At 37.8% G+C, this 17263-nt stretch overlaps 1 protein-coding gene across 1 annotated transcript in view; it reads left to right on the plus strand.

Annotated features, from left to right (window-relative positions):
* The window catches only part of CFAP54 (cilia and flagella associated protein 54), a 363910-nt gene that overhangs the window by 288668 nt on the left and 57979 nt on the right, over positions 1-17263 (plus strand). The window contains exons 64-67 of the mRNA XM_056119478.1: positions 1200-1379; positions 3547-3770; positions 9201-9230; positions 10586-10726. Coding sequence (XP_055975453.1) covers positions 1200-1379; positions 3547-3770; positions 9201-9230; positions 10586-10726 — 575 coding nt within the window. The remainder of the gene's footprint in view (positions 1-1199; positions 1380-3546; positions 3771-9200; positions 9231-10585; positions 10727-17263) is intronic.

The raw sequence follows: 17263 nt of genomic DNA on the forward strand, positions 1-17263 counted from the left end.
TGGTAATAGAAGTTAAACAGTTATGGTAGTGATCATTTCATAATACATACAAATATCTAATTGTTAAACCTAAAAGCAATATACTTATATTAGTCAATTATAGACCAATAAAAAGACATTAATAACGTCTTTAAGAACACCAAATTTAAATGTTTATGTATAATAAAAAAGATTTAAAGTACTATAAAATATTAGAAATTTATTTCTAATTTTTTAAAAAATTGGCATAGTAGTTTACAAGAATATGGTTTCATGCATAAAATATTCCAACACCACATCCCCCACCAGAGTGTCAACTTCCAACACACACACACACACACACACCCTACGTTTCTTACCGAAGACCAGTTCCCAGTCTACTCTGTTTATATCCTTTGTAAGAGAGTCATTCTGTGTCTGTCTGTCTCCTTCTGACTTGACTCAGTGTGATACTTTCCAGATCCGTCTACAGAATAGTAAATTGCATAATTTCATCTTAAGAAATTTCTTTTTTCAATTCAGAAGTGTCATGGCTCCTATTTCTCTATATTATTTCCTCACAATCTCCATATTTCCTAAATTAAAGAGCTCTGTCTATAAAAAGTTATTAGTATCATGAATCTAATTCCTTCTGACATGATTCATATCTAATTGGTTTGAGTGTGTATGGCATCTCCATAACTCATTTTATTGTGCACTCTGTTTTGGTCCTTCAAAAAATCCAGATATATAGAACAGTGGGTAGGGTGCTTGCCTTTCACACAGTTTACCTGTATTTGATCCTGGTCCAATATGGTCCTCTGAGTCTGCCAAGAGTAAGCCCTAACGTAGCTAAGTGTGGCTCCCAAATAAAACAAAACAAAACAAAAATGGTTGATGTGTGTGATTATCACTAAAAGCTTAATTTATTTACTTTCTTCCTAACAACCTTTTCCTTTCACCTATTTTTCCAGTGGGCCTCCATCTTCCGCCTCCCACTTTAATCACCACCACTCTATTGTTAAGATCTAAGGACTTTTTCTTCTTTTGTTTAAATTGCTCCTTTTATCTTCCACATTCTATCTTCATTTGTGATTGAGTGTGATCATACATGTTTATTTTTTTCCAATAGAACTTGTTTCACTCTAAAGGATGTGCTTTAAGTCTTTTATTTTTTTATCTTTAATTTTTTTTTATTTGTTTTGCTTTTTGGGCCACACCCGGCAATTTTAAACCTTCAGGTAACCACCAAGTAGTCTTCCAGACTGGAGGTAACCAAAGTGTTTTCTACCAAAGTGATGACTGGAGTGACAACACAGATACATCAAAAAAGACTGAGACCAAAGTGGATGTTACTTGGATTCTTCTGTTGCGCTACTACATTCACCTGCAGAGAACTAACAATATGAGCAAATTGCTAGGTAAGGCTTTAAAGCATTAAGTATTTTATGTATTAATGTATTATAAAAGGAGTGTATTTAGGGACCAGAGAGCTACCTCAAAGGGAAGCAGTGCATGTTTTACACATCCTTGACCCCCAGTTTGATCCCCTGCCCCCTATGGCACCCACAGCACTACAAGTTGTGGCCCCTGCCTCACTGAGCTCTGCATGGGGACCCTAAACACCCAAAGAAACAACACACTTTTGAATGATAAAATAATTTTTCAAGGGGGATACTCATAAGCAGTACTCAGGGAAAGCAAGGGTCACTTACCGCAGGTACCTGGCATAGCTGTTTGGGTCTGAAGTCTCAATACTCAGTTTCAGCAGTGCTCAAGACCACCAAAGTCACTCCTAGCTCAGAGCCTCGTGCACTTTAGTCCTTTGAGCTGTCTTGTGGAGTTAGAAGATTCTTTGAATATATTTCAGAGTAAACTGTCATCAGAAGATGAAAATTTCAGTTCATTGCCTAAGATAAGCAGATGATAAGATAAACTTTCAGTGAAATCATGAATGAAAACATAAGAAGCATCCAGAAACTTACCCAAGACTTCTTACATGCTCTGAATCTCAAAATAGTTGTTTAGAATCAGAGTGATAAGTATGGGACAAATGATAAGATAAGGAAAGTGAAATTCAGGCCTTAAGTGAGAGTGTTAGTGGCCAGTAGCTTAAACAAAAGATAAGCATCTCTTCACATAAGATACTTCATGTTAGTTTATTTTTTGTCACTGATGCTGTCCAAAGAATATCTAGAAGAACTGGTATAATCTGCCTCACTCCAGTCCCTCTTGTGGTTTTCTGGTTGTCTGTTCTTGTGTTTAATAATGCAGGAGGTTGGTTAATATGTTGTTTCGCATCAGGGCAAAGAGTCTGCATGGGCAGTTTGACTCTGAAAAAACAGATGAGAGAAATGAGTTGTAGAGTGCTGTTTCCTGTCGTGAGAATGCATGAAATCCATACTCAAAAAGGTGGTGGTGGAGGTTGAAATGTAAAAAATGGGATGGGACAAGAAAGGAAAGATCAACAACAAGGGTCATGGACATGAGCCAGCGCTAGCAATCTTGTCTGTGCCTTGCCCTGTATCAACTCAGCCCATCTCTGAATTTTCTGCTGGCATTTGTCATGTCAGATGCCCCATTGTTCCTATCCTCCACTGTGGGCTATTTTTTTTAAGTTACTAAGGCATGCCTAGGCAGGGTGCTCCAGAGAAGTCCAGGGATTCTTAACACCTAAGAGTAGCCTTCACCTATTGAAATAGGGTTTCAAGTTTCAATAGGGTTTCAGTTTCCAAATCACTCACCAGCACAGATAAACATGTTGTTTTATCTGTGAGCATTAGCAGAGTGAGTAGGGCATTTGCCTTGCACGCAGCTCACATGACCAACCTGAGTTCAATTTCTCTGCCCCTCTCAGAGAGCCCGGCAAGCTACAGAGAATATCTCCCCCGCACGGCAAAGACTGGCAAGCTACCCATGATGTATTCCATATGCCAGACACAGTAACAACAAGTCTCATGATGGAGATGTTACTGGGCCTTCTCGAACAAGTAGATGAACAATGGGAGGACAGTGCTACCAGAAGGGGATTCCCACGAGGACTGAGTTCTCATTGCCCATAGCTGTAGCATACTCATTCTCTTGTGCTCCTTGAGATTACTCTTCAAAGAAATTATCTGTGCCTCAGTTCTGGCTTTGAGGTCTGTTTTGGGAAGTATCCTAAGATACCAAAACAGAACATTTTTTTGCCTGGCCAAAACATTGCTAAGAACCTGAAGCTGGGGCTGAAGCACAGCAGGTAGGGTATTTACCTTGCACACGGCCAACCCGAGATCGATTCCCAGCATCCCATATGGTTCCCTGAGCACCGCCAGGAGTAATTCCTGAGTGCATAGCCAGGAATAACCCCATGCGCATTGATGGGTGTGACCCAAAAATTTAAAAAAAAAAAAAAACAAAACCCCAATGCAATCTTCTAAGACTCTTGTTTCCTCCCTGCAACAATGAACAATTCCACTCAAGTTTAACGTTAACAGTGACAGGCTGGAGTGGGGATGTGCAGGGATAATGACTATTTAGCAGATACCAGCATGAAGATCATTCTGTTACCTTCTATTACTCTGAATTTGTTTCTTTTTCTTCCTAAAGCATCTTTAAAATCAGAAACCGGGAATTTTGTGCCGGTCGACAGTCTCTTCACATCCCTTTTCAACTCTGCATTGATTTTGCGGCAAAAAGAAATGCATTGTTTCCTTAAAAAATTTTTACACTTGTATTCTTCCTCTTGTATTGATGAATTTCCAAGAGAATTACTTCAAGATTGGGAAAATTTACCTTCTTCAGATAAGAACTTATTTGAGTCATCAGGCAAGGTAATGTTTTAAAATATATTTTATAAAACTTTTAAAAATCAATGTAATATTTCTAATAGAATCACATTAGCCTTATTGTTGGCACAGATTTGTATCTGTCAGGAGGAAAGTTCACTTCTGTCTGGCCATAGGGAGAATACCAATATCCTGAAATTTTGGAAAGTTTGCTTAGCAACTTTTTTTATTTTCTCCTTTCAAATTTTTAGAATGTTGTAGGACATTTTTTTTCACGTGACTTTTTTTTTATAATCTACACAGGGAATCTCAGGTAGCCATTTCACTCAATCACTCTATAATAGACTGAAAGTTTCTAAACTTATGCCTGGTATCTAGATCTTAATTTTCAGTATGGTATAAAATAATTTATTTATGTATTTTTGCAATTATGCAGATGAATAAATCACTACTCACAAAAGTTTTAGGTAAGATTATTTTTAGAAAGTGTTATTAAATTTGGTTGGACTTTCCAAAACTATGTTTGTGGAAACTTCTTTCAGTTACCTACTGAGGAGACATAAAAATCAGATTAAGAGTGTCAAATTTTGGATTGGTTTGAGGGCCACACCTGTTGGTGCTTTGGGGCAAATCCTGGCTCTGTGCTTAGGGTCTCTCTTTGTGGTGTTCTGGGGACCATACAGTGCTGAGGATCAAACCAACATTATCTACATGTAAGGCAAGCACCTTAACCTCTGAACTATTTCTCTGGCCCTGCAAATTTCTCTCTAAAGCTACCAGGAACTTGAATAATAGTAATATTTTAATAAATTACCCAAAATGGATAAACAGGAAGGCGCTTATAAAGTATAAGGTTTTCTTGAAGATAATGAGCATGTTTGAAATTTGGTTTACTCAACAAACATAAGTTGAATATTAACACTATGTTGGACATTGGATTATATTAATTGGTGAAGAAAGAGGATTAAAAATTCAGAGTTCTCTCCGATTCTGATGTTGGTAGTAGACAAACATAGCTAAATATAGAAAAGGAAGCTACATACAGTTGAAGGTGTGTGTGTGTGTGTGTGTGTGTGTGTGTGTGTTTGCCACACCCAGATGTGCTCAGGGCTGGCTTCTGACTATGCTTGGGTATGATTCCTGGTCGGCTCAGGGGACTACATGGGGTGTTGGGAATCAAACCTGGTTCTGCCACATCCAAGGAAAGAGCCCTACACACTATGCTATCACTCTGGCACCAGAAGGTTCCTTTTAAAGATAAGTTAGAAGAGATAATAGTAGCAAAAAAGAAAAGAACAGAAAAAAGAAAGAATGAAAGTACGTTAGTTGTATTTGCTTTGTATACCCGATAGACAAAGGAGAGTTAAACATATGCTTATACATGAGAAACTGAGATACTGAAACTTTTAGCCACATAAATAAAGAAGAGAGGAAGAAAAAAAATATTGTTTAAGGAAAATTCAAAACAAAGCAAAATAGCTTAGTGACCCTTTGGAGATGGGAAGCAAGGAGGAAGGAATGAATTAAATCTAGTTGACCATTTAAACCTCAGTGGGCTATTACTATAACATGGTGACACACTTACAGATTGAATGGAAGCAGAGGATGAGAAAATTGATGGAAAAGACTGGTTTATTCTGTTTGTAGATTTTTGAGATTCCAGTAGAAAACTGGAGTGAATGTGGACTATTGCAAGTGTCCAGTATATAACTATAAATGAATAAATAACTTGCATAAAATTCTTTGGAAATCAGGCATGGGTGAGCAGACCCAGTAACGTCTCCATCATGAGACTTGTTGTTACTGTGTCTGGCATATGGAATACATCATGGGTAGCTTGCCAGTCTTTGCCGTGCGGGGGAGAAATTGAACTCAAATAAATAACACTCATTTATTTATAAGTATCTTTACCTTGTGTTTCACCATAACTCATTTAAATTTAGAAATGATTAGAAAGTGGGCTTATTCCAAATTGAGAAGCTCTGTTCACCTAGTCCTACTCAAGCATAACCTTAAGCTTGGCATTGATAATAGCATTTCTGTTTTTTTTTTCCTTTTGGGTCACACCCGGTGATGCGCAGGGGTTACTCCTGGCTCATGCACTCAGGAATTACTCCTGGCTGTGCTCCGGGGACCATATGGGATGCCGGGGATTGAACCTGGGTCGGCCGCGTGCAAGACAAATGCCCTACTTGCTGTGCTATTGCTCCAGCCCCAATAATAGCATTTCTTAATTTTTGAAAATATTACTCTTTGGAATGAGATTTAGTATTAAAATTTTGATTTTAATAAGAAGTGGAAAGACCCAATAAAGAATATTTCAGAATTCAATTAATGATTCTAAGCTAGGGCCATAGAGTAAGCACCCTCCCTCCCACCCCAGCCCCAATACCATGTGACTGAACATATGTGAGCATGCATGTGCTCACACACACACATGCACACACACAACAGGGTAGAAATGCAACTAACATAGAAATATTTTTGATGTTACTGAGAGGATTTTTCAGATTACGATCCTTTTCTTTTCTGATACTGGGGTATCATTGTATGACTACTTAGCACTCCTGTTTTCTTCCTATATTTTCATCATTTGCAAAATGAGTAGAGGAAAAACAGAAGATTAAAAATTACCTACCTTTCTGTGGTGTGAATTTGATATTGTGGGGTATGATTATATTTATTTGTATAAGGTATCTATATTAGTTATTAGAGCAAAGAAGAAAGATGTTTCTGATCCAGCCAAAGATTTCTTTCTCAAAATAGAAACCAAAAGGTTATGATAAGCCTCCTTAATTTTTGTGAGAAAATATATCACTGCATCAATGTCACCACATTGATCATTGAATTACTTGAGCAGGTGCCAGTAACATCTCTATTCCTTCCAGCCCTGAGATTTTTAGCAGACTCTTCATACTCATCTTTTCCCAACAATTGGAAGCTCTTTCAGGGTCATGGGAATGAGACCTATTGTCATTACTGTATTTGGCATATTGAATACGCCACAGGAAGCTTGCGAGGCTCTGCCCATGCAAGCGGGATACTCTCAGTAGCTTGCCAGGCTCTCCAAGAGGCATATATTTACATATTTTTCTCTGTGATTGGCTACCGATTGAACCCCATCAGATATGGTGTAGTAATTGTGGAAAATGGGTAGGAAGTATCTTATAATGTGTCTTGCAGCCGTTTTGCGGCCGTGTGTCTGGAAAGCGGCCTGGAGCGTGGTGGTGGTTGAATAGTGGAGGTAGGCTGCCAAGGCTGGATCCCTTGGGATGAAGAGGGCTCTCACCCACTCCACAGCCTGGCGCAGAGTCTGGTGGCATGATTCTAGGAGCCTCCTTTTATACACCTGTCTGGGAGGAGCATCCTGAGTTCTGGAGGATGACTGATGAGGAGATTATCTGGTGCCGGTAGGGCGTGGCTTTGGGGTGTGATCCCTGAGTCACCGGAGACTGGGGTAAGCAGGCAGAGTATCTCTGTTCTGGGGTTCCATCGAGTCCAGACTCCAAGGTCACGAAGTTCCACGTTATCTGGGTTCCTTGGGACTTCATTCGTGCCTAAGGCTTGGCCTGAGCATGACGGTGGTTGGGTAGTGGAGATCGGCTTCCAGGGCTGGGTCCCTTGGGTGGGGAGGCCTCTCACCCACCCCATAGCCTGGCATGGAGTCCGGTGGCATGATTCTGGGAGCCTCCTTTTATACTCCTGTCTTTGTGAGAAACATGTACTTTTAATATCTGTCACATAAAGGAGTAGAAAATGTTCACCCCATGAAAACATTTATACCATGGAAATACCATGAGTGTATTCTCAAGAAAAAGCAGAATCGTGCATATCCAGAATTATTTTTCTCAAATTCATCCAAAAGAGAGGAGTGAGCAGAGCTGGAGAGATCAGGAATATGATGTTGATGTCCAGTCCTCCACTTCTAAAAACGTGCCAGGAGAGGGATGAAATAATTTCTGTCTCACCCCAGATTCTTTCCTCAGCCTTAGGAGCATTGCCCTGTACCCAGACATTTGGAACAGGGAGCAGAGAATTAGACGGTCAAGCACTATTTTTTTGTGGTTGTAGTTTGTGAATATCGTATAACAGCTTTAAACTTCAGTGTGATTTCCTTAAATACTCTTATTAAAAGGAGCTCTGCTTGAGTATTTTAATATCAAGGGCAGCCTATCATTACCCAGCTCCCAGGGATGAAGCTCCAAAGCACAGCCTTGAATACCTTGTAAGTGCATGTGACATTTATAATGGCAGCAATGTTATCAAAGAGTTGTTTCACCCTGTTTGCTCTTTCTTTAAATATAATTAATGTAACACTCTCCCAGGATAATAAGTTCTGGAGATCACTGTCGATTGCCTGACAGGTGCAAGCCACCTAATCATGTGTTTGTTTCACTGGGGTAGACAGCTAACGAGCATAAAGCCTTTTGAATTTTAAAAAAAACAACAGCACCAAGCTTGACTGATTTTTATAACAACATTTTTGAGCTTTTAATCACTCAGGGGGCTATTTCAATCAAACGCTTTCCGTAACTTATACTTAAACCTGATTTTCCCCCCACGAAGAAAGATATGCCTTTCCAGAATGATCATTGCCATGTATCATGCTCGTCACTTGTATGAGTCTGCGTGTTGTCAGTTCTGTTGAGCCTTGTAATAAAAATTCACAGGCGACAAGTAAATTGCAACCAAATCCCCCCAAAGGCTATGATTGAAATCTTACACAGTGTGGCCTGTGCTTCTATGCAAGGTCCGGAATTTGACTGGTGAAAAATAACTGGTTGTTTATAGGTCTGTGCCCGATAGGACCTCTGGCCTGTCTCATGTTTTATTCTTTTCAAGGGACAAATCAAACCATACCTCCAGTATACGGTGAAAAGACAATATATGTGGATAATCCCATGAGACATTAGGTTCTACATGTTTCTTTAAAGATAACAAGAAATTGAGTATCTGATTAGATGTTGACTTCTGTTGCCACAATTATTAAAGCATCAACACTGAGCTTTGCATATATTGAAGTAAAAACTCTCTTATTTTTCACCACTTAACAAGTTATTTAATATGACTTACTTATGATTATAGATTAGAGCCCCTGAAAGTCACTCAGATACTACAAACTATGAAAATACTTTTTGAATCAATCATTTATATTATTTTGGTGAAACAAACACAGGGTTACTCTGATTCATCACTTTTAAGTGATTATTTAACCTGAATAATTTTGCTTATTGTATATTTTGGCCATGTTTTTAGAATTTTAGTGCTCATAAGTGAAAAATCTGACTCCTAAGATCATCTCTAGACATTTTTGAAAAGTTTTCACTTTTGATATTACCTTTCAGCCAAGACTTTTTTTCTTTTATATGTACTAACGTGAAAGGTCAATGTCTTTATTTCTTTCTATTTTATTGTGAAGACTTGCATTGGCAGTCTTATGTCTTGAATAGGCTAAGAATAATGGGAAGTACAAAGGCTTATAGAAACGCCAGATGCTTCTCTCTGGTCTCTGACTTCATCCCCTTGGTCATCAAACCCTAATATAGCTTAGATGTCAAAAATTTAATAGAGCTGCTTTGCAGCTACCTTGCTTTATATGTGGAATGGCAAGAATTTGATTTTGAAAATAATTTGTACTCTACTAAAGAAGGTCCTTCTGAGAATTGAAGTTATCTCTCAGGCTAGACTTAATTTTCCTTAGTAGCCATGCTTTGCTTTCTAAACTTCCTCACACATGAAATGGAGGGCCAGAGAGATATTATAGTGGGGAAGATGTGGCCTTGCAAACCTGGCTTTGGTCCCCTGAGCACTTCCTAGAAGAAGTGCAGAGCCAAGAGTAAGCCTGGACACAGTCAGGTGTAGCTCAGTCCTAATCTTCCTAAAATAAGTGAAGGGTGGGTGGGGCAGAATGAGCAATAAATTTATGAGCAATAAATTTATGAAGAGTAGGACACTTGCTTTGCATGTGACCAACCTTGCTTCATTTTCCAGCACTGCATATTATCCCTCAAGCACTGCCAGGACTGGATAGTTAGTACAGAGGTTGAGGCATATGCATCGCATGCAGCAGACCCCATTTCAATTACTGGTATACCTTGTACCTTGCACATTGCTAAATACAGCCCTGGAGACTCCTGAGCACCACCTGGGTAATTCCCAACATTGTAGGGCCTAAGCCTTCATGAAATTCTGAATTGATACTCTGACCCGGTTGGTTGAAAACCCCTGGGAGGGACCTCCACCCCCAGTCTTCTGAGCACTATTTGAGAGGTGTCCCCTGCAAATGGTTGAATAAATAATTTATGAAATTGACAGTTCAACTCTCTACATTTTTGTATCTTGAAAATGACTGATTTATCTGGGGAATCAGTCACAGTCTTTGAAAGAAGAAATAAGAGCAATGGATATCAGTATTCTTGAGCAATACTGTATCTTATTTTTCAGATGGCGTTGCAAAATATGCCATTAAAAAAGATAATGAATAATAACTATATCCTCAATGTATTCAACAGTGAATAAACCAGGGAAAAAAGATTAGACATCTTAGCAACCGTTATGGTATTGAAACTAAAATAATAGCTTAGATATTTTCTCCTCCAGATTTTTACTTTGGGAGATTCTCCACAGTGGGGGGGGGGGGCTTTATTGAGTCCACTGAATTTTGAAGCATATTTTTCTGTAGGACAGTGTTTTCTGTGACAATTCAGAAACAATTTTAAGATCTACATCCAAAATACGAGCTGAGACAATTCCCAGAGTTTTCTGTAGAAGCCAACATTGGATGAATATTGAATGAATGTTTTAAATATTGAATGAATTCATTACCAACAGTCACACTGATATTTCTGTTCATTCCCTAGGTAGTTTATGAACCTTTTGTGCCTGGCGTTGATAAAACAGTGGTATCAATAGATATGGCAACACAAGCTCTAAACAAAGAACTTTGTTTTCAATGGTACATTCCTCCACTGGAGAGACCCCCAAGGGATACGGAACCTATGGTATGTAATACATAAATACTATGTTTAGTAAGCTAAATTTTACAACAAAGTTTAACTAGTGCATTAACACAAAAAGCAACCTCATAGTATAGAATAAATATCTAATGACATAGAATCTATATGACTTCGTAGAATGAATCTGAATAGAACCTTAAATTCCTGGGCAAGTGTGGTTTAAGGCAACAATTTTTCTTTTTTATCCTCTTAAAGTAAAAGTTTCAATATGTGACCATTGTACTTTTCAGTTTTCTTTTTTTATAGCTAATTTTAGTGCATTAAGTTTTCTTTTCTCTACCACTTGACTAAAATACTTAACGTTAATCTTTTTAATCTAGAAATCTTTTGGGGTTGGAATCACAGTACAGTGTGTAGGGCATTTGCTGACATGTGGCCAACATTTGTTCAATCTCAGCATTGCATATTATCCCTCAAGCACCACCAGGACTGGATAGATAGTACAGGGTTAAGGTATATGTATTGCATGCAGCAGAGCCCAGTTTAAATATTGTAATATTGCTATATTACATAATATTTAATAATACTATAATAATACTTTAATATTACTATGATACATAAAATATTATATTTTTCTTTACATGCCATCTACCCTGGTTTGATCCCTGGTGTCACAAATGTTCCCCTGAGTTCTGCTAGGAGTGATCCCTGAGTTCAAAACCAGGAGTAAACCCTGAACACTGCAGGCAGGTCCTCCGCCGCCCCAATTAATCTTTTAAGATAGTTTTATGCTAATTTACTTTGTGTTTGTTTGGGGGCCACTCCAGGTGGTGGTCAGGGATGGGTATCAAACCCAGATCTCCATCATGCAAAGCATGTGCTCCATTCCCTTGAACTTTTTTTTTGCTTATTAATTGATTTTATATTGTTAAAATCAGCATGTGCTTTTTTACGATGAATTCAAATTGGTCATGATGCATTTAATTTCATCAGTTTCAGTTTTCCACTGTTTTGTGTCGGATGCTTGCTACTGTTTTCAGGAGTTGTATCAAGCTCTACATTTTCTTTTTCATATTATCCTTGTCAGTTTGGGATCAAGTTTTTGCTAGACTAAAAATATTTATTAACTGATAAAAATGCTAATGTTTTCCTATTCTCTGGATAATCTATGATAGCTTTATTTTTTCCTTGACTGTTTGGTAAAAATGCATCAGTAAAGCCATTCAATACCAGCATTTTCTTTGTAAGAGAATGTGTGATTTGTGATGTAGTTCTCAATTGTGGGAGGCTGCTGGCTTAATGCTATCAGAGTTGTTATCAGTTCTTGATGGGACACTGCCTTCTCTAATGGTTAGTGCTTATGTCTAACCACAATTTTTTTCTGTCAATCTTTCTAGACAACACTGAGAACTTCTATTTCTTCTTGAATCTGATTCTCTTAAGTTGCCTTTTTTAGGATTTCCCATTTTATCTTAAAATTTGTCTCTACCAAACAAAAGGGAATGCCCTGCCACAGAGGCAGGGTGGGATGAGGGTGATGGGGGTGGGAGGGATATTATCCATGGTGGTGGAAAATGGGCACTGGTGGAGGGATGGGTATTTGATCATTGTATAATCGAAATCCCAGCACAAAAAATTGTAAGTCTACAACTGTACCTCATGGTGTTTCACTAATAAAAATTTTAAAAAAATTTGTCTCTACCTTGATATATTTGTAATGAAGTACATTTTTTATTCTTTATATTGGTTACATGTATATTTTATTCTTGACCTGTCACCAAAAGTAAATTAGTTTGTATTTTTCTTAATTTTATTTTTATAAAGTTCTTCACAATAATTTATTACATTCAGTATTTCAACACCAATCCCACCACCATTACACTTTACCACTGCCATTATTTTGAATTTTCCCACCACCATCAAGCCTGTCCCAAAGGCAGATGCTATATAATTTATTTTGTATTGATTGTTATCACTTGATCACTTGACCACTTGACTTCCCGTTAATCATCGATTTGCTCGAGCAGGCGCCAGTAACGTCTCTATTTGTCCCTGTCACATGCTAGTGTAGCCCAATGGCATCTGTTCACTCTAGGAACACAAAGAGCCTCAAACCAATCATTCATGATCTTGACGAAGAAGTCTGACCATCTGGTAGGTGGGTGGCCATGTGGTCTTTTGACATCCCGTGGAATCCAGTCAGTAATAGCTCTAGTCCAACGGTCGTCTTTAAATCTCATTACGTGACCAGCCCATCTGATTTTTGACACCTTGGCAAATGAGACAGCGTCCCTGATTTTTGATCGTCGACGAATGTCGGAACTCCGGATTCTTTCTCTCATTTAAGTGAAACGTGATATTCCAAGCATAGTTCTTTCAATTCTTCTTTGGGAGACCTGAATAGCATTCTCATCCTGTTTGCATAGGGCCCAGGTCTCTGAGGCATATGTTAATGCAGGAAGAACAGTGGAATCAAAGAGATGTGCCCAGAGCCGGAGGTTCTTCGTCCTCTTAGCTATTTCTTCAACGTTCTTAAAGGCGTTCCAAGCCACTCTCTTCCTCCTGCGCAGCTCGGGTGCCAGCTTTTGTCATGTTGACCTCTCGACCTAGGTACACATAGCTGTTGCATTCGGAGATGGTCGTTCCGTTGAGAGCGAATGGGGCATCAGGAATGAGGCTGTTTCTCATAAACATTGTCTTCGTAAGATTCAGCTGTAGTTCGACCTTTCCACACTCACGGTCAAAGTCGGCCAGCATTTGTGCGGCTTGGCTAATTGATTGTTATAAATATAACAATTATAATCTAGTAGAAATGATTGAAAGTTTTCCTTAGATGTAAAGTAAAGTAAAGGTAAAGGCCCTCCCGTTGATCATCGATTTGCTCGAGCGGGCCCAGTAACGTCTCCATTGGAGACTTTGTTGTTACTGTGTCTGGCATATCGAATACAACATGGGGAGCTTGCCAGGCTCTGCCGGGGGGGCAAGATACTCTCTGTAGCTTGCCGGGCTCTCCAAGAGGGGCGGAGGAATCGAACTCGGGTCGGCCATGTTGGCTGCGTGCAAGGCAAATGCCCTACCGCTGTGCTATCGCTACAGCCCTTAGATGTAAGTATGTGAAAATTGTTGTATCTCACCTTGGAGCCATTAAGCCCCAATATAAGAGATCACTAACATGTTGTTACAGGTTGTGTCTTGTGTGCCACTCCTGGTGGTAATACATATACACTGTCACTGTCCTCCCATTCATCGAATAAATATAATAAGTGTGTGTGTATAAAATTAAGATCGGTTGTCATTTACTTTACACACCATCAAATGTGGTGTGATACTCTCGGTATAACAGTGGTATAAAGTATGCCTGGTTCAGGGAGGCATCTCTGCAGCGTGTTGCTCTCTTACAAGATTTATTTGTGAGTCTTTGGATCATGGTCATTAATGAGCTGATCAGTTTGTATTTTTAAAAAATAATCTATTTCTAGTTTTTTTTTGGGGGGGGGTTATTCTACTCCTGTTGACTTCTTGAGAGGGACAGTTGGCTTAGTATTCAGCTCTTTTTTTTTGCTAATGTCTGCATTTTAAGGCTATGAATTTCTCTCTGAACATCGTTTTAGCTATCTTCTACAAGTTTTTTATTATAGTCTTCTTATCATCACCACAACTGAAAATAGATATTTAAGAATAATTCTGTTTTGATTTCTTCTTTGACTCATGGGTCATTTCAACATGTGTTTCTTAAACTTTCAGCATACAGAGTTTCTCTAGTTACCTTTTATTATGTATTTCCAGATTATGTGATTTTATGGTAACTAAAACTTTTTTTCTGTATATTTGTTAAAAGTTGTCCCCTGCCCCCAAGAAAATATTATTGCACAAATATACTTCCAATATTCAAAAGAATGTTGAGGGTTTGAGAGATGGCTCAATGAGCAGAGCACATGCTTTGCATTTAGAAGGCTTGGATTCAATACATGTCTCCATATGGTCCTTAGCCGAGCCAGAAGTAACTTACAAGCACAGACCTGTACATAGCCTCTGGGCACCATGGGGTGTGGCCCCAAATCAAACCAAACAAGCAAGCAAAATCTAGTCATATATGACTATAAAACATATATATGAATATAAAACAAAAAATATATATATTCATATATGACTATAAAGCAAAGCTCCAGGAAGCGAGCAGCTGCATTTGAGGCCATGTGACCTCTTCTTGTCTACTTCTCCTTCTTGGAGAACCCGGCAAACTATGGAGAGTATCCTGCCCGCACGGCAGAGCCTGGCAAGCTCCCAGTGGCATATTTGATGTGCCAATAACAGTAACAATGATGGGCCTCATTCCCCTGACCCTGAAAGAGCCTCTAATGTGGCACCTTTAGGAAGGAGAAGTAGGAAGGAGTAAGGAGAGGCTGCTAAAATCTCAGGACTAGGACGAATGGAGACGTTACTGGTGCCCACTCGAGCAAAGCTAAGAACAACGGGATGACAGTGATGCTATGTCTTGTAGAAGAGTTTGGTTGATTTTGTTCAGATAATTTACATTCTTGCTAGTCTTTTTATTTTAGTATTTTAAATATCTTAAAACTATTACATGAGTATGTGTGAATATCTTGCCATGATTGTTTTGTTTTCTTTATAGCTGTCAAATTTTGATTTATATAATCCGAAACTATGTTCTTAGGTGAAATCAGATTAATAACTGTTATATCTTCTTGATGACTTGAGTATTGTGTCGTTTTTAAGTGACTTATATCCTTTCTGTAACAATGCCCTTTTCCCCATTAAGTATCTTTTTTTGATATTAGAGAAAATGATCTTGTTATTGTTTTCATGGTCTAACTTTTTCCAGCCTTTTGTTTAAAAATTTTTTTGGACCCAAGTTTTAGTTGTAGGTTTTGCAAAAGGCATGAACTTGAATGATTTTAAGTACAATTTGTGGTGGTATTATATTTTTACTCAAGAATTTTACAATAAATTTTTAATTGCACTTGCAACCTATTATATTATCATAACTTATACTATAGTTTACAATTATATATTTACAGTTACATTTATAATTTTTTTACATTTATAATTAAGATAAAGACTAATATGTTTGATTTAAAACCTCGTTGGGTTTTTTCGTTCTGTTTTTAGTATTCTCTTCCTTTAGATTGACTCATTGCTTTTTTTTCTGTGTGTTTTGATATTATTCACTTTTTCTGTGCTTTTCATGATTTTATTTTTTGGAAAGCATTGAGTTTATCAAAATTTCATAAAGTTAATGAGTATCTCTACTCTTATGACTTATATTATTATATAATTTATGGCTTTTACCTCAAAAATTATTTTACTTGATTTATAAAAGTTATGTTACTTTAGAACTTACTGTTCTACTTATTCACCTATTGCTGTGTTTGATATTCCCTCTTACATTTTAGATCCCCTATCTAGAATCGCTTCTTTCTGTTCAAATTTATATTCTGGAATTTCTTCTGATGAGAATCTTCTCCCAATTTTTGTTTGCCTGATACATGCCATATTTTTATATTTATTTATTAAATAAATTTTATATAACAGAAAATTATGGATTAGAAACTAATTTGTTTCAGTACACTGAAAATGTCTGTCATTTCTGTTGTTGCTGTTAAGAGTCAAATTTTCATTTCTCTACAAGTATTGACTTATTTTTTTTCTAAGCTGATTTTGATATTATATTATTCTCTGTGTAGTTTTTATTTTAGGGCTAGAGTGATAGCACAGTGGGTAGGGTATTTGCCTTGCACACGGCCAACCTGGGTTCCATTCCTCCACCCTCTTGGAGAGACCCACAAGCTACCGAGAGTATATCGCCCACAGACAAAGCCTGGCAAGCTACCTGTGATGTAATCGATATGCCAAAAAACAGTAACAACAAGTCTCACAATTTGTTATAAGATGTTACTGGTGCCCGCTCAAGCAAATCGATGAACAACGGGAGAACAGTGCTACAGTGCAATGCAGTTTTTATTTATTTATTTATTTATTCTGTACAGAAGGGTGAGTGAAAATCCAGAATCTGGAGTTAAACTGTCTGGGACCAAGTCTTAGTTCTGTCACTTCATAATTTTGTGCTGTTCAGTAGATTAGTTAACTTTTCTATAACATGGTTACTCTTCTCAAATCAGATAATTTTGTAAATGCCTAATCTAAAAAAAAGGTTGTCATTAATTTTTATATAAAATTAATTTTAAATGGTTGTATTTAGAAAAACACCTAACTAGTAAAATGGAAAGTGCACAGCAAATAAGTGGACCAAGCTAGTTTGCCTTTAAACGCTGTTTGCAAATTTTTATTGGACATATAACTCCTTATATGATTTTTCATTGCCTTTACCTTTACCTGCCTATAAGTGTTCATTCATATCTATGTTCATTTGCATGCACAGACTTTATAATAGATCTTATAAGTTAGAGCAGGGTGAGTGTAGGAGGGAAGGGAGAGGTATATTTGGGGGTGGTTAACTATCAACCTTGAAACTCTTGGAGATAGAATAGTAATTCAGATTCTAGAAGCATCTAAAGAGGGGTCAAGATTTTAGAAATAGAGCAGTTGGCCACTGCAGCCTTT

This window comes from Sorex fumeus, unplaced genomic scaffold (assembly GCF_029834395.1).
Source record: "Sorex fumeus unplaced genomic scaffold, SorFum_2.1 ptg000003l, whole genome shotgun sequence".
Lineage (NCBI taxonomy): Eukaryota > Metazoa > Chordata > Mammalia > Eulipotyphla > Soricidae > Sorex > Sorex fumeus.